This window comes from Mesoplodon bidens (genome assembly GCF_964165515.1).
Source record: "Mesoplodon bidens genome assembly, chromosome: 14".
NCBI lineage: Eukaryota > Metazoa > Chordata > Mammalia > Artiodactyla > Ziphiidae > Mesoplodon > Mesoplodon bidens.
In genome coordinates this window covers 88,004,706-88,021,934 of record NC_138170.1, presented here as the reverse complement: position 1 = coordinate 88,021,934, position 17,229 = coordinate 88,004,706, and the positions used below count along the sequence as shown (strand labels likewise).

General features: G+C 55.8%; 1 protein-coding gene across 7 annotated transcripts in view; it reads right to left on the bottom strand.

The window, feature by feature from the left end:
- Window positions 1–17,229, bottom strand: part of MYT1L (myelin transcription factor 1 like) — a gene marked incomplete at both ends in the record, with an annotated part of 135,710 nt that overhangs the window by 18,548 nt on the left and 99,933 nt on the right. For all 7 annotated transcript variants that reach the window (XM_081255098.1, XM_081255099.1, XM_081255100.1 and 4 more), the window contains 3 exons: window positions 8,620–8,841; window positions 10,145–10,228; window positions 16,647–16,709. In XM_081255098.1, the coding sequence (XP_081111224.1) occupies window positions 8,620–8,841; window positions 10,145–10,228; window positions 16,647–16,709 (369 nt within the window). The remainder of the gene's footprint in view (window positions 1–8,619; window positions 8,842–10,144; window positions 10,229–16,646; window positions 16,710–17,229) is intronic.

Here is a 17,229-nt window from a genome sequence, read left to right as displayed (position 1 = left end):
GATGAAGACATGATGGGCTCGGGGCCAGCGCTGCCTCCCAGCAGGCCTCGGCAGGAACACACCAACGAAGACAGTCTTAGTGTGAGCGTTTCTCAAACCGTCGTGAGGACCGGAGCACGGGGGTCACAAGTTGTGTCCAGGGGAACGAGGCCAGGAAGGAGGCGGGGGGCTCGGGGGGGTTCTGGCCCAGCTGCCTGGCCCTCCTGCTATCAGCACGTGGAGGGGACGCTCCCTCTGCAGGGTGTGGGCCTGGTGACTCATCCCAGCCTCATCTTTGTGCCCTCATGTCCCTGCGGCCCTAGTGTCTGGACCTCAGGGGTGCGGGGAGGCCTGGCCATGTCGGGGTGCCCCCGAACGCTACCCTGCTGACCGGGTGGGGCTGCACGGCACCCACCAGCTGGGGGCTGGGGTCACTATGGGAAGCCGTGCGTGGGAACCATTGTTCCTTAGCTGATGCGTTTTTTTCGTTCTTCCTCTTTATTTCACCACCGGCTTTGCTAGAAGGAGAAGCATGTGCTGCCTTAGAGCTGGAAGCAGAGAAAGGGCTTGTGAGTTTCAAAGTCTCAGTGTTTTGGAGATGCCGGATCCCAGAGTCGGAAAGAAGTCAGCGCACAGGCTGTGGTTCTGGAAGAATTCATCCTGGCGAGATAAAGATTCCTAGAGAAGGGGAAGGAGAAGAGATGGAGGAGCGAAGAGACCTGAGATGCTGGTGGTCCGGAGAGGAGACCCACGCCCGACAAGAGACGGGGCTGCAGCAGAGACCCGGCTGCCGGCGACAGACTCCCCGGCCCCTCCCCCGAGAGCAGCCTGGCTGGGAGAAGCCCCCAGAGGCCCCACCACCTCTGCCCTTCAGAGGCCTGGGGAGGCGGATGCTGGGGGGAAGCTGGCTGGAGAGGCCTGGCGGTGCCAGGAATACCGAGGGCCAGCCACGTGGGCTGACGGCCAGACGAGATGACCCGGGAGGCCCCAGGCTGCCCGCTGGCCGGCAGGGACACCCTTGGTGGATGCAGGGGCCACAGGTGCTGGAGGCCCCAGGCTAGGCTCTCGTCCCACACTGAGGACAGGATGGAGAAGGTCACAGAAAATGGGCGGATGTGTGGACTTTGGATTTCTTACAACACAGTCACATTTTAGAAACTGCTGAGTTCCTGAAAACCTACTTCAGGTTCGCTTAAGAATTGAGGGCGAAGCTGTCCTGATCGGAAATGATCGGAAGAGTCAAAAGTTCCACGTGAGTCTGTGTGTAACTGAGATTGAATCACACTCTGGACCTGAAAGCTTTGAAGACTTCAGTTTCTCCATCTGTTTGTCGGAGAGAAGAATGACCTTGTGTGTTCATATTGTTAATTTTTTGTTTGTACATTGCTTTTCCCTATAAAACTGTGACAGGCCAAGCTTCTTGGGGCAGGACTGTATTAAGAGATTTATTTCTCCACAGACCCCTGCACTGTGGCCAAAGTAGCAAGCTTGTGGGAGGCCGAGTTCTAAACCAGCCCTTGGGTCCCTGCGAGGTGCTCAGGCCAGGTTAGCCCCATCCTGGAGAGAGAGGTGCTGGCGATGGGGTGGCCCCTCCCATGACCAGGTGACGGGGCGGCCCCTCCCGTGACCCGGCGATGATGCATAAACAGCCCTGGACGGCTGGAGGGGCCTCTCCCCCTGCCGTATTGTGGGCCGTGTGGCCAGCACCTGAGGGAGCCTCCAGCACTGAGAGCCACCCTGGTCAAGAGCAGGAAGATGGGGCCTCGGTCCTGGAGTCTCGAGGAGGTGAATTCTGCCAAGACCCGGGTGAGCTTTGGGGTGGGCCCTGGGCTGTGCGCTGGCTGGGGACGCACCTGCAGACACTTTGGTTCCAGCTGGTGAGGCCCGATTCTCCACCCTGCAGAGTCCGATGGAGCAGCAGCGTGGTGTGACTTTGAGCCCCTGCATTTGTGGTTCTCTAGGGAACTGGTGAGAAAATGTCCAGAAGCCTGTGGGGGAAGCAGCCTGGGCGCGTGTGCCACGGCGAGCCCAGCTCCAGGTGAGGCGGATGCTTAGGTGTGTTCATCCAGTCTTTGTCGGCTGCGTCCCAGGCCCGGGAGAGACAGGCGGGGGGACGTGGATGCGCTCCGGGAGGAGGAGCCTGAAGAACATCGAACGAGGTGGTGCTTCCCCAGCAAAGCCTCTGCTCAGGGCCGCCTGTGGTCTCAGGCCCAGGACGCTGGCAGCTGTGACCCCGGCTCCTAACCTTCATGGGCCCTTTGGGTTTCACGGTTTGGAACAGAGGTTGGATCTGAGCTTTCCCCTCCTTAGTGCTTTTCGTCAGATATTGGGATGCGGAGATTAAACAGTCGGGACGCCTGAGCTGCTTTCGGGGACAGTGGTCGGTGCAGGGTGGTGCCCAGGGGACGGGCCGAGCTGTCTGATGTGGGGCCTTTCCCAGGGGGGCACCTGGACCAGGGACCCGGCGGGAAGCTGGGCTTTTAAGGGCAGTGGATTCAAATCCCCTGAAAGCTTTCCCATACAGTTGTGGGACCAGTAAGGCCAGTGGTCCAAGGAGCAGCTCCAAGGAAGCGGGTGAAACGGGGGCAGTGAGGCGCGTGGCCGTGGTGACCGTGGTTTCTTGGTGCCGGCGGCTCAGCCCTGTGCCCCTCCTCTGGGGGTGCCGGCTCCGTCGGGGCAGGAGGCCTGCAGCCCCGGGAGCCTCTCCACGGAAAGGCTTGGTCCCTCCGCGGGGCCTCACTGCACCCCTCCGCTTGGGGGTCCCACCCCCGCGCAGAGCAGAGGGCAGCCCCCTGCGGGGGGCAGGGGGTGCCGCGTGCCCGGCCTCTTCCCGCATCAGAACCAAAGCAGAGCACAGGGCTGCTCAGTGTCCCTCTGTCCTCCTGACGGGCAGCCTGGTCGGACGACTCAGGCTTGCGGAGTGAAATGGGGGCCCAGCTGGCTGAGTCCCGCAAACGCACCAGAGCAGCACGAGGTCTGCTCTGCATGCAAACGTTCTCCACCCCCGACAGCATCTACTCCTCTGGAGGGGCCGCCTCGACCCTCCACCCTCCTCACCTACTGCAGCTCACAGAGAAATCCGAAATGGAGACGTTTCCTGTCGTCGCAGAGTGAAGTATGATGTTTCCAATATGCTTTTGTCAAACAGAAGACCACCCGCGGGTCCGGGGGGCCCTGTCCATGCCTCCTGTCCACCCCCCTCTGGCCAGGAGGCAGCAGGAGCAGGAGGGTGGGGTTCAGAGAGGGCGCGAAGGGGTGCATGACAGCCCCGGGGGCTGGACGAGAGCCCAGGAGGCAGCAGGGGCAGGGCTGGTCTGCAGCCGGATCGCAGCTCCTGGGCTGCGACACTGTCGAGTCTGGATTTACCGTCAGCGGGTCTTGAGTGAGGAACTCTGGGGCTGCTTCAGTGTCCTCCATCCCCACGTGTGGCTTGGACGAGCATGGCCCTGGTCTCAGACTGAGAGGGAACGCAAGGCCCACCTCCATGCTCCTGGGCAGACATGGACCCGTCCTCAGAGGCCAAGGGCAGTGGGCAACCCTCCTGGTGGGATGGCTGGGCGGGACGAAGAGGTCAGCCCTCTTCACTCCCTCTCCCTGGGCTCCAGCCCATGAGACCTGATTTCTTCAGTACCTGCCCTGCGGCAGTCCTGTGTTTGGTCTTGCAGATGCACAGACAGACAGACAAACAGACTGGGATACAGATGGTCCACGGATGAAGCCCCCAGACAGTCCTTGGCTGAATCCAGCTTTCTCCTTACTGGCAGTAGTGTTCTCCTGTCTAAAATGGGAACTATGCAGATCTCAGGGAGCTGTGGTTGCCTGTTTATGTAGGTTTTGGTAAAAGCTATGGCTTCCCCACATTACAGAGAGGCAGGTGCCTAAAGCCTCGCTCTTCTCCTTGGGCTCACAAGGACTACCTTCCCCAGCATCCCACATGAGCAACATTTCCCAGCATCCCAGGTAGACTGCATTTCCCAGCATCCCTTGTACTAGGTGATGCTATGAACCTGCTTCCACCTGTCGGATGTAAAGGAAGTGATCCGTGCTCCCACATCTCCTGGGTGGATCCTGCATGTTCTTTCCCTCTCTGGCTGTGGAATGAAGACCACCCTTGGAGAATGTGCTGAACGTGGCCGAGCCCTTTTCTCCTGTTGCCTCATCCAGTTCTGTCACGTGAGCAAGAGGTAAACTTCCACTCTTTGGAGCCAGTTTGGGTGTATCTGTTAAGGCAGGTAGCCTATCCAGCTCATATTTACATTAGACAGGATGGTTGATTGCAAAAACACCTCATAGTAAGTACTCAATATGGTGACTCATTTTTACCACCGTTCTCTTGGAAAGTATCAAGCACAATAAACATCCTAAAAAAGCCTATCTACTCATTTATAAAGAACTGTAGAGGAACTGAAAATAAATAAACTAGGTCATGTGGTTCAGGTGGAAGAGGTTTAAGGGGGTCTGGGAGGTAATTTTTAAAACAATTATCTTGGTCAAGCTCAGTGAGAGATGACTTGCTTCTAGGATTATTTATTTCTTTGTGAGGGTTAGACTCATGGCTTTCATCTGGGAGACTCTTCCTGACCTACATAAAGTGGTCAGACTGGGGTGATGGCACAGTATGATCAGCACACCCGCACACAGAGAAGCGGTTCCACAGGCAAAGACCCCTGCCCACGCCCTCCCTCCACCCCACCTCTCCCTCCTGCCTGCCTCCCTCCTGCATCACTGGCCCCCTAGTGCACACAGCCCTGACACCTGCACCCAGGCTTGGGGGCTCTTCCCGGCCAGCTGAGCCATTGCCCCCTGAGCCAGCTGAGACCCTGGAAGAGCATCGTCTCTCCTGTCCTTGCTCCTGACACCTCTAACCCTGACCCTGGAATCCCGAGTCCCTGTACCCTTTCGGGCACCTCATCGTGCCTCTGAGGAGACCCCAGTGCCTCGGTCTGCCTCGCAAGATCTGGCCTCATCAAGTCCCCGTGACCACTCTGTGCCTTTAATTCTTTTCACCCCTTGGTTTCATTCCTTCGGGTAAATCTCGTATCCAGATTCACCCCTCCTAGAAAACCCTCCCTTGCTCCCGAGCCCCTACGAGCTACTCCCAGGTGTTGTCTCCCACCCCACCGCCGTTTGTGACACAGCCAATCCTAACCATAGTGTAAGCCAATCCCTAGTCCTTTATAGCAGATCTGTCCGGGAAACAGGGACCGGGAGGAGGTCCTCCCACCCATCCTTACACGGAAGAAATGAGTGGAAATGATTTTGCAGCCAACAGGGACTGTGGGAGCTCAGGGCACTTGTCACCTCTCAATGTCCTTTTCCCAGAATATCCGTGTGGTCACCTCTCAAAGAGGAAAGTGGGGCGAGTGGGCTTCCCGGGACCCGGAAGCCAGGGCGGGTGCTCCCCCTTCATCCACGCACCTTAGGAAGTGATCCTTTATCATCTCGCTGGGTGGTCACAACTTGGAGGGAAAAAGGCAATAAAACAGGAATTTCTGTTTCCTTCTACTCTTTTCCTGATTCTAAAAGCTGCTTTGCTTTCATGGCACATGGGTTGTACAAGGAGCCCTGCATCTCAGGGTACCACCCATGTCTTTCTGGGATGCCCCTCCTCACTGAGGCCTTAAAGGTCTGGGGAACCAGACGTCCGACGGGTCCCGGGCCTCCGGGGGAAGAGGCGTACGGAAACCCTGCCAAGCCCGTGTTTGTGCCCAAGCCACGTTCCTGCCCAGGATTTCGGTTCTTACACCTCCAGGGAACAACGTTTCATCTACACAATAAAATAAATGAAAACTTGTTCAACAGTTGAAAACTGCAGGCTGATGTGCAACAAGACATGATTCAGCCTTAAAAGGCAGGCGATTCTGGCACAGGCTACAATGTGGGGGGACCCCAGGACGCTATGCTGTGCGAGATAAGCGATCACGGGTCAGACACCATGTGATTCCACTTAGGTGAGGACCAGAGAGTCAGATCTGCTGGACAGTGGGAGCCAGGGGCCGGGGGCGGGAGCTGAGAGGGCGTGTCTCGTGGGGGCAGGGTTTTCCTGGGAAGGTGAAGGGCTCCAGTAGCAGTGGCTGCACAGCAGTGAGACTGTGCTCACTGCCCCTGAACTCACACTTAAACATGGGTAAGACGGTAAATTTTATGTTATGTGCTTTTTAGCACAATTAAAAAAATGCAGGTCAGCTGTCTCAGGGTCCTGATCGTCTCTCTAACCACTCCACCCCACGCCCGCGCCCTGCCAGACAGATTCACACGCGGAGGGAGGGCACCCGCCCGTCACCCGACACCCCTGGGTTCCCAACCATTTCCACGCAGCATCTACATAATCTTCCTCCTCAGAGGTGACAGGTAGCAGGTCAGACTGTTCTGATTAAGCTTCACAGTGAAATAAAGTATCAAAGTCTCTGCGCGGCTCTGCCCACCACAAGCAGGGCCCCCATGGAGCTGTTTCTGAGATGCTCTGAAGGTCCACCCTCCAGCTCCATCTCACGGTGGAGCTGTGGTGCCCTGGACCAGAGTCCCGCCTCTCAGAACAGGCTGGGCAGACCAGGCTGGTTGGTTGTTCCCTGGACTCGGGGAGCTCCTCCCAGGCCCCTCCTTGGGGCTCTGGGTGAGCTGTCTGCAGACCCAAGGGTGCGTCACGGGGAATTCTAGGTGAGAGAGATTCTGCCCAAGTCACAGGAGTCACCGGCTGTGCCTGTCTTCACTAGACCTGTCCAGAGATTCCCTCCAGCTGCTCAAGGCAAAGGCGCCTTTGAATCAACACCCACCTCCTGACCAGAGGCCCTGGGGAGATGTGTCCCTTGGGGGAAAAGAAACAGAGAAGGCCAGGAACAAGGAAAGCCTGGGTGTCTTTACTAGATCACCTCTGTCCTGGCACTTGGGTGTGAATCTGGAGGGTGATCAGGTGTGTGGGGTGAGCCCAGCAGCATGGGGGGGAGGGGTGAGCCCCGAGGGTCCTGCCTGGTGGTAGCAACTTGAGTCTGGGGCCCTCGAACTGTCCTCCCTGCGAGCCCTGAGGACGCGCTGAATAACCAGCCTGCGAAGGCGAGTAGGATCTGCTGGGTGGCTCTGAACAAAGGGTTATTCTTCCGACTCTAAGGCAACAATCCAATCAAAGGCTTGGAAACGAGCAAACGCCACACAGGTGGCAGTTACGCGTACGCCCCCCTCTTCTGCTGTAGTTTCTGGAAACTGAGTGCTTACGTTTAATCAGAGAAGTGGAGCTTGTCTTCATTTGTGTCAGATTAGCCAACCAGGTATACCCTCATCCATAGGTCATGTGGGCAGGAATTTTAAATTTTTAAAAAATTTTATTGATTGCCCAAGACTTAAGGAAGTAGGCAGTTTTTGGAGGACATTTTGGCACTTCCTATCAACATGTAAAAACTAGCATTTTTGCTTCTAGGACGGTACCCTGAAGACACTCTGGCACAGGGACACTCTGGTACAGAGGTCAGCAGAAGGGAGTTCCCTGCCGGGTAACATCCCGTCTAGAGTGGAGACTGGGGGCCGCAGGCCGAGCCCTCCCTCTGAGCAGGAGTGAGACGTTTGCCGGCCAAGGACACGCCTGCTACCAGCTGGGCCCAGGGCTGTTCTGGCGAAGGGCCAGCCCTTGTCCCATGCAGACGCCTAGGAAACACTGGGATCTATTTCTATCAGAAAGAAGAAACCGGAGTGCCATGGGGGTCAGGGGTCTCTGTGCCCCTGGGCACGTTAAGCCGGGCTGCGTGCCTCTTTGCTCAAGGGCGCTTTCTGATGGGGGGACGCGGGGACTCCCCGCCTTGGGGAGAGTCAGGGAAAGACACTCACGTCTCTCTTTAGGCCCCTTCGTCCCGTCTGAGTCTCTACCCGAGCAGGAATTTCATTTACAATAAAATCACTTCCTAAAACTGTTAAGGCGCATCGTCATGCATCATTCCGTTTAGCTCATTGTGTATTCCATGCAGTTTTTCAGATGGAGGCAAGGCGCACGGGGTTTGTGGTCGGAGAGGCTGAGGGAGCCCCGTGGGTTTACGTTGCATGTGTGATGCTGTGTCCCCCCACCTGGATCCTGGGAAGCTGGGGCACGCCTGTGATTTGTCCACGTCAGTCACTCATCCTGACTTCTACAGGGAGCCACGTGCTTCAACAGAGCAAGCCTCTTCTTCTAAGGCAACGTAATCGCATATATAGATATTTTACAATTAAGCAAATAACAATCAATGGCGATGATTGGCCCTTCTGTAGGTTTTCTGATGTATCTGATGAGGCCCCTGTAACCAAGTGCCACCCACTTTCCTCGAGTGGGACCTGCCTGCAATATTCAGCCAAAACGAATAACTAAATCCACAGGTACTCCTGTGAGTGTGTGTCGCGCACGTGTAAAACGACAGCCTATTTCTTTCTGCGGATCCTGATCAAAGACATTCGGAAACCTCTACGTACATACAGACGTGGTAGGACCAGTGTGTGCTTTTCAAAACAAATTTGTTTGTTTCTTCCTTTCCCGAGCCTCAGAATGTCATGAGTTGGTATCATAGTCTCCGGGGTCTCCTCTCTCAACCTGAGGGGTGGGCGTGGCACCATCGCGGGCCAAGCGGCGCCCCCGGCCTCCCCACGCCGCCCCCGGCACAGAGCCTGGGCGGGCGCACTCACCTGCGGTGCGTGAGGAAGCTCCCACTGACGTGCCCGGAGCCGTCACAGCCCGGCGTGGGGCAGGACATGCCCTCCGTCTTGACGGACTTCCAGGAGAACTGGGAGCCGTTGAGGTACCCGTCCTTCTGCCTTTTGGCCGCCAAGGGGCAGCCGGACGCGCTTCGGTGTGAGGCGTACTTCCCGGTGATGTGGCCCTGGCCATCGCACCCGGGCACGGGGCACCTGGGGGACAGACGGGCAAGCTTGGCTGTCTCGCCACCCTACGCCTGGTGGCCCCCCAGCAAGGTCAAGTTAACCTGACAGGAGAGACAAACCAGCATCCTCTACTGCAGCAGAAGGAAAGAAAAAGAAAAGTCACGAGAAGACACCACCTAGTGGAGCCGTGCAGTAGTTCACCCTCCTGGAAACCCTGGTCCAGGCCAGGTGGGAAGGTTTCCGGGAACAGACAGTCCAGGCTTAGTGAGGGATGCAGATGCCGTGCGTGAAAAGGAAGAACCAGTTTGTTGGAGCAAGTGAGATGCGGGCATCTGTTCAAGAGGCGAGTCACAGCTTTTATGGTGGAGATGTGCAAAGTCAATGGGAAACTGCAGGATTATTTTTAAAAGATTGTCGTATAAACCTGTGTTCTTCTCAGGAGTTAGAGAATATTCATTTGTTTGGCTATGTTTTCTGAGACCACAGGATACCCCTCCAGCTAGATAGGTTTTTGAGCAGCAGAGGTGGTATTTAGTTAAGTTTCCTGGCATAGCTTTGTCACGAGGTACCCCAGGAGCACCTTTTTTTTTTTTTTTAATAAATAGGAAAATCATTGCTTGGAGCTAAGGTTCAACAACAGGGTAATTAAATCGTGCTTCTGAAACTTCTCTATTGCAGGTTATGGCAAAGGGCTGAGGACTCACAGCCAAACCGCAAACACATTTTAATTTTAATCAAAACTTTGCTCCAAAGACACTGAATGAATGAGATTAAAATTTCAGGAAGATGGCAACAGGTTTATCTCACAGACTTTTGAGACCCAGGCTCACCGGGCAGCGGTTCGGGGCAAATGCCTGTGGGGAGGGGGAGGGGGCTAGCCTTCTATCCACCGTGCTCTCCATCCCCCCTTAGCGAGAAGCAGAGTACAGACAGCTAAGCCACCTTCCTAAGCTGGAAGTCAGCCAAATGTTCACTTTAGCTGTTGTAGTTAATAACTTCCTATGCTCTTATGGACCTGCCTTTCCCAGTAAATTACACTGCTTTTCCCATCCAAGGTAGAGGGAACTTTCTTATACTTAGGTTACTCAGAGCATCGGATGGATGGATATTTGGTTATCACCTTACCTGTCATTTAGAGGATGGTTTTGGTCAGTTAGCAGGTGTGCATGGTCTGGTTTCAATGCTGTGACCTCACGCTTGACCGACCTCTCCAAGCCTGACCTCCCCGCCAGCCCCCAGCTTCTCCTGACCCACCCCCAGGCCCCCAGCTTCCACTGACCCCGCCCCCCAGCCCCCGGCTTCCCCTGACCCCGTCCCCTGGCCCACACACCTGATGGGCTCCTGGTCTTCCTTGTCCTCTTTGCTCTGTGCTATCCTGATGCCGCTCTTCTTGGCTCTCGGGCAACCTGAAAGGCTAAGGAAGAAGCGTGATTTCAGGAAGCGCCCACGCTGTGCACCCTGCAAGCCCCTTTCACTGTGGATGGGGCTTTGACGCAGTTTCCTCCAGCAGTTGGTGCTTCTTGGCATGAAAACGATATCCTGGGGGCAGCTCCTCTGTGCTCCCCCTAGGCCTTCAGACACTGTCAGGCCCCCGCGAGGGCGCCCAGAGCCTGGGTGGGAGAAACTGGTGTCAGGAGTCGCCAGGAGAAGCTGGGCTGACTTGCCAGAGGGGGATGAGCTTTCTGCACAGAAGGGGCCACGGGGAGGAAGAAACACACACCTCCCCATTCCTTCTTAGTGGCGTTCCTGTGGCCAGATTCCAGAGCCCTTCGTCTTGGGAGGGGGCGTGTCTTGGGCATCCGTCCCCATTTACCTGAATAGGGCTTCCCGTGGCATCTGCAGAAGATGCAGTGCAAGTTGACCAAGCTTATTCTAATTAATTTTGGAATTTTGGAAATAGTGGCTCACGTTGTCTAAAGGAACTCTGCCAGCTGGAATGTCTAGATATGAGTTTTTATCTGTTCAACAACAGCTAACTGTAGGCTATTAAGCTATTAGATGTGAGATTATATAGAATAAGCGGGAATTTTTGCAGAGAACTGGAGAACCAGGCACTGGACCGTTTCTGGAGCCCCCAGGGAAGTGTGGCGGCAGAGGCCCCAGGGCTGAGCCAGGGCGGGATGTGCCATCCGCTCGATCGTCCTGACCTCAGTACGTGCTTTCCCGCCGGGTCTGGCTTCTCTCTGAGCACGCTGGCCTCAGGCAAGGGCCTGGCTGTCTTGGGGGGCACCCCCATCACCCCGTCACCCCATCACAGCCGTCTCCTTGGTGCTGCTCCACGTTTGTGCAGGCGCCTGGCTCCTCTCTGTAAAGTTGCAGCTCCCGGCAGGGGCGGGGCAGGGTCCGGAGCCCCCCGCCCCTCACGTCCCCATTTTCAAGCGCTCCATCTCCCCTGGCACGTGGCCTCCCTCCTCCGCTGCTTCACCTGTCACCCTCTACAGGACAGCAAAAGAGACAGGGTGCGTGCGCCTTGATTCACTCTCTCCCGCTCCCTCCATCTCTCTCCTCCTTTTTTGGATAAAAATTTAGAAAGTGGGGGCTGTGTTTTCACGCCTCTGGCCCCTCCGGGGTCTTCTGTGAGAACTGCTCTTATCCGGGCGGGTCACGGGGGCCCGCGGGAGCCGGGACGCTGCCTTCACACTGCAGGACCGGCTGCAGCTCCTGCCGCCCTGCTGGGGCCCGCGTCCGGCCTCGGCTCGATGGCTCCGCGAGCTGGAAACTCCCTGGTCCGCTTGGCTTGCTCTGCTCGTGCCGAGCCGGTCCCCCCGCCAGACCCTCCTCTGTCCTCTTGCTGCCACGGCTCCTTGGTCTCCAGGTGCCAGGCGGCGATGACTCCCAGCTGCCCCTCTGCAAACCGTGCTCCTATGGCCGTTCCCGGGTTTTCTCTCCCACGAGTCCTGTGGCTCTTCCGTCCTGAGTGCCTTCTGAGTCGATGTCACTCCTGCTGGTAGGATGAGGTGTCAGAGCAGCAGGGCTCAGCTGCACGCACGTGCGGTCTGCTCAGTCTCCGCCCGCTTCCGACTCACTTCAGGATGGGCCCACACCCCTGCACGCAGCACCCAAGGCTCCTGGTTCGGGCGCCGCCAGCCCTGCTGTCCCTGCCCCACGCGGGCCTCATGGAGGCTTCCGGCACGTCCTGGTCCCGGCCAAGCCATCCTCGGGCCTCACATCCCTCCCCGTCTGCTTGGCCTCAGCCTGGACGGTCTTCCTCCAGGAAATCTTCTCTGCCCACCTGCCATCCTGACAGCAGCCCTGGGGCTCTCACGGCCCCCGGACCCCGTGGCGTCTCTCACTCCATCCTGGTGACTGTCCATTCGCTCGTCCACACGAGTGTCAGTTCCCTGTGTGTTTATTTTCCCTTCTTCCTCTGATTCCCAGGCCAGCGCCTTGCGCAGAGCAGGTCATTGTTAGATGTTTGTCGTGAGTTAATCAGTGAATGACAAGAAGGGGTGGGTGGGACTCGCGGATCCCGCCCGGGAGCCCGTCTTTCCTGCCTGTCCCCAGACGGGGACCTTAGTGGTGAAGGGAAGCCACAGGCCGGGACGCTGGCCAGGGAGCCTGGCCCTGTCCTGCCCCCGCCTCCTTCACCCTGAACTTGGGAGAGAGGTGAGGATCTGCGTCCTCACCGACACGGAGCTGGGAGTGAAAATAAACTGGAACAGAACCAAAACCGAACAAATAGCACAGCAGGGAACTTAGTGTGGACCCGACTCTGACTCTGAGGAAACCTTGGCTCTGACACGGGCTGGCCTGGAATCCCGGCATCCTTGTCTAGGTGAGGAAGTCCACAGCCAGCTCTCGCAGGCCAGTCTGGGGTCACCGTCACCTCTGAGCGTGGGTCCCGTGCGCTGGCCCCTCACATGCCCTTAGGAGAAAAGCAATACTCGGAGAGTGAGATTATACATGCAGATGCTCTTGGTACATAGTGAGTGCTCAGTACAGCTTGTCTTTTGTTGTCAGAGAACATTCTGGAGCCCGAGGGGTGCCACTGCTCTACGAGATGAGGAGGGGTCCCGAGGGAGTCAGATTCGTGCAGCATCACCATTTGTGAAAAACCTGGGTGCCACCTCTGCCTCGGAGCACCCGCTCCAGGCCGTGGGGTCTGCTGTTATTTGCAGGTGGGAGGATGGCATCGGAGGAGGCCTGGGGAGGCCACAGGAAGGACCTGGCCAAGAGGTTGCTGTGCCAGCCTGTCTGGAAACTGCAGAAACAAGCCAGCCTGGAGAAGGGTCAGGAGAAGAGAAAAGAGGCCTGGAAATAGGATCCTTGAGGGAGAGAGCTGAAGCAATGGGTTTTTCTATCGTGGTCTGAAGACACGAAGACCAAGACACAGCCTGAACTCCTCTGTGTGCGATGCTGAGTGAGGTTTCTTTGCTGAGGACAGAGGGGAGACAAAACTTCTGAGGATGGGGATTTTTTGATAGAACATCAGAGATGGTCAAAAATATTGATTAAAATGGACTTAAAAAAGCTTCAGAGGTGATGTTGAGACAGAAAACCACATCACCATTACAGCCCAAACAAGAGCAAGGCAGACCAGACCCCGCCCTGGGGGCGGTGGGGTGGCCCTCCTTTCCCTGTGTGAACTTCGCAGGCCTCCCAGGTGCAGAGGTCCGTCCACGACCAGACGTGTGACACTGGCGGTGGCCACTCGGCTGAGTTCTCTCTCCGACACGTAATCGCTCAGAGCCTGTTTCCTCCAGTGCAGAGAGAAATGAAATTACCTGCTGCTCAGGGTGGCTCTGAGGCTGTCAGGGCCAAGTAGACTTTCCTAGCTCCCGGGACAGTGCCTGGGACACACAGTCCTCGGTGGCAGCTACAGCAGGGAGAAGGGACCTCCTGTAATGTAGAGAGCATCTGCATGTGTGCATTCGGCCTGGGGGCCGGGGATGGGGGAGTCCCAGCCACAGTTGCTCAGGGGGACCCAAGGGTCCTCGTGCTGTGACTGCTCTTCCCCCTGGAGCCTGAGGATGGGCGTGCAGACCTCTTTCTGTTGCGCTTCGCAGACCTTGCCTTTCTCACCAGCTGAGGGTTGTGGCCACTCCGAGTCAAGCAGGTTCTTTTGGCTCCATTTTTCCAACAGCACTCGCTCACTTTGTGTCTCTGTGTCACATTTCAATAGTTCTCGCACTTTTCAAGCTTTTCTATTATTGTTATATCTGTTATGGTGAGCTGTGATCAATGATCTTTGACGTTACTATTACAAAAAGACTACAGCTTGCTGAAGGCTCAGATGATAGCTAGCATTTTTTTAGCAATACAGCATTTTAAAAACTAAGGTAATTACGTCATTTTAGACATAATGCTATTATTGCACACTTAATAGACTACAGTATAAACATAACTTTTATATGTACTGGGAAACCAAAAACGTGTGTGACCCGCTTTATCGTGGTCTTCGCTGTATTGCAGCGAGTGGTCTGGAACTGAACCTGTGGTATCTCTGAGGTGCCTGTGGCTGCCAGGTATCCTGGCACAATTTAGCAGAAGGCTGAGGAATCGGTCCCTGAGAGGAATTTCCCTGTGGTTTGCATGTAGGTAACATCGCCTCATGTTCCTGGGAATGGATCAAGTAAGAGTAACCCTGAAAGGCGTGTTTCTATGTGTACTTACGACCTTCAAGGGTCATCGGGCCTGGGGGGCTGCTTCTGTCTTTCTGCAGCGTCCAGTGTGCAGAGGACTGTTACCCTAGCTCCACTTCTGCTCAGCCAAGAGCTCAGGACCACTCTAACTTCTATGCGTGGAAGGTATTCTCGGATAAATGATACTGCGAAATGTGCTCTACTTTTAATATGCCACCCCCTGTAGGGCTGTATGTAGCACTGAAATGTGCTGAAAGCCAAATCAAATTTACTTTCCAAATGTACAGAGCAATCCTGGTGCTATTTAGTCCAGGCACAGAGTATAGCTTAAATTACGTTTCATTCACAAGTTTACGCTATATGAATATACCCACCATTCTAAGATGTACGTTAAATGCATGCACATGTTTAAATTATGAATAAATTTACATGATGTCAAACCAAAGAAAAGTAGTAAAATAGACATTTGGATATGAAATGACCAGTAAATGTTCACTTTTAGTTTGCAGGCATTATTCAGTGCTGGAAATTCTAAGATAAATTAAAATAAAGAGTAGCATAGAATGTGCTTGACTTAGATACTTAACTAGAGCTTTATTTTATTTTATTTCATTTTCTCTAAACCAGTGATCCTACTCTGGGGATCCCTTTTGGAATGTATTCACCCTGGTTCTATATTCACAATACAGCAGCTGGCTCTGGGCCGCCCAGTAAAACCAGCAAGACAACCTGGCAAGGCTCCTCTCGACCCTGTGGTGCATGGCAGTGGCCCTGGGAACATTCGGACATGTCTGCAGACACCTAGTTGTCACGAATGGGGATGGAGGTGCCACCGGCATCTAGTGGGTGGAGCCAAGGATGCTCCCCACCATCCTCCAACACATGGGACGGCCCCCAGAGCAAATAATGATCTCACCCCGAGTGCCCACATTGCCCAGGTGGACAGCCCTGGTCTAGAGAATGCGGCGTTTTCATCAAGTCAGGGTGAAGAATCCACCCATAAATCGAATAATCCAGTTCTCCTTGTTGGTCATCATAATCCCTACTTTCCCCAGACCTGAGCCACAGAAATGATGCTCCCACATGGTTGGAAAGTGAACACAGAAGCCTGTGGCCTTAAGGAGGAAAGAGCCCACCCTGCCAGCTCCGTCTCTAAGCCACGCTGAGCCAGGCAGCCCGGGGGCACCCCCTGCTCTGAACGCCGGGATCTGGTCACTCGGGCGGCCACACGGTGTGGACGCCCCGTGACCCACACAATCCACTCTGCTTGTGGACGGTGCACGGGCTGTGGGGTGACCCACACCACCTGTCCTGACTCCCTCCCTCCCTCCCTCTCTCCTCCCCACTCCTTTCTCTCTTCTCTTCCTTTTTGTTGCTGTTTGTCTTGGGGAAGCATTTAAAGCCGAAGGGCTCACCCACATTCCGACTGCCCACTTTATAGTCTGATTTGAGAGGCTGGCGAGGAGACAGCTGTGCTGTAACAGGGCTTGTTTGTTCGCTAGACGCAGTGCCCCTTCCCGCACTGGAGACCTCGAGTTACGGGGCTCTCCGTTCAGAAAGGCTCTTGTCCTGACCTTGGCTTGTGGATCCTGACTGAACACGACAAGGAATTCTGGCTCCTGCCCGCGGGGTCTAGACCCAGCTTTGTGCAGATGTTGTACCAAAAGGCTCTTTCAATCCACTTCTAACGTAGGGCCTGGTGTGCGACAGACGTTTATAAACTATTCAGCGACCGTGGGCCGCTTGCCGTCTCGTACGACTGACTCCTCACTCTGTCCTTAGCAGCTCCCTGCTCTTTGGGACCGGCGGGGCCTGGGATTTGTAAGGTCAAGCATTTCTGTGTGTTCAGCTCTGCTGATCCATGCTTATAGTAACCGAACGGCTTTGGGGCTCAAATCTCAATACTTAAGGGATCCACTCTCAGTGGGATTAGCATGCTTTCTCTCAATGGCTGTTCTCTGGCATCTTATAACATCCTAGCTCTTTTTCTAGTCCCTTTTCAATTTAGAAAGACGTGCTCCTGGGTGACCGGAGAGACGTTTCTTGCAGATGGAGCCGGTGGCACCATGAGGAGGACGTCAGAGGGGGGCCGTGGTCCCGAGAGCTGGTGTTCTAAGTGAGGCCCCTGGGGACAGCCCCGTTTTGTGGGCGAGGGTCTCTAGACCCTTAATTCACCAGTGGAGGCAACCCGAGCCCCCGTTAGGGGTCCCGAGCATGGAGGGGGTGTTTGCGGGAGCGAGCCGTGCATACCTCCGATGGGAAGCATAGTTGCCGGTGATGTGCCCGGAGCCATCGCAGCCAGGAGTGGGGCACCTGCAATTACAAAGGCACATTGAAAGGCATCAAACCCCTGAACAAGTCACTTACTTATTTATACAGTTCCAAAGTCTCTTTAATGCTGAGCCTCCCTGGGTGAGGAGGTGAGATGGAGCTGGAGGGTCCCCACTGGGCTCGTGGGGCGTCCCCATCCTCGTCCACCACCAGGTGCGGCTCGGACCCCTTCTCCCCTCCGCGCATAGCGGTGCCGTCCAGGGACCAGTGATCTCGGGGCAGCTGCCCCTCCTCCACAGCCGTGCAGCACCTTGGTCCCCAGGTGTTCACCCCACGTTCCCACCCCTTCCGTTATTACTTTAAGTTCAGTGGAAACAGTCACCGCAGGGCCTCCCCACCATCCGAACACAATGCGAGACTGTTCGTGAAAAGGCACACACGGTGGCCCGAGGCTGGTCCCCGTCTAAACTCAAAACAGCAGCGTTGCAACAGGCCCATCACAGTGACCCCTCCCAGCCCTGCTCCTGGTTGGCCCCGGAGGCCGGTGCGGGCAGCCCCCTGT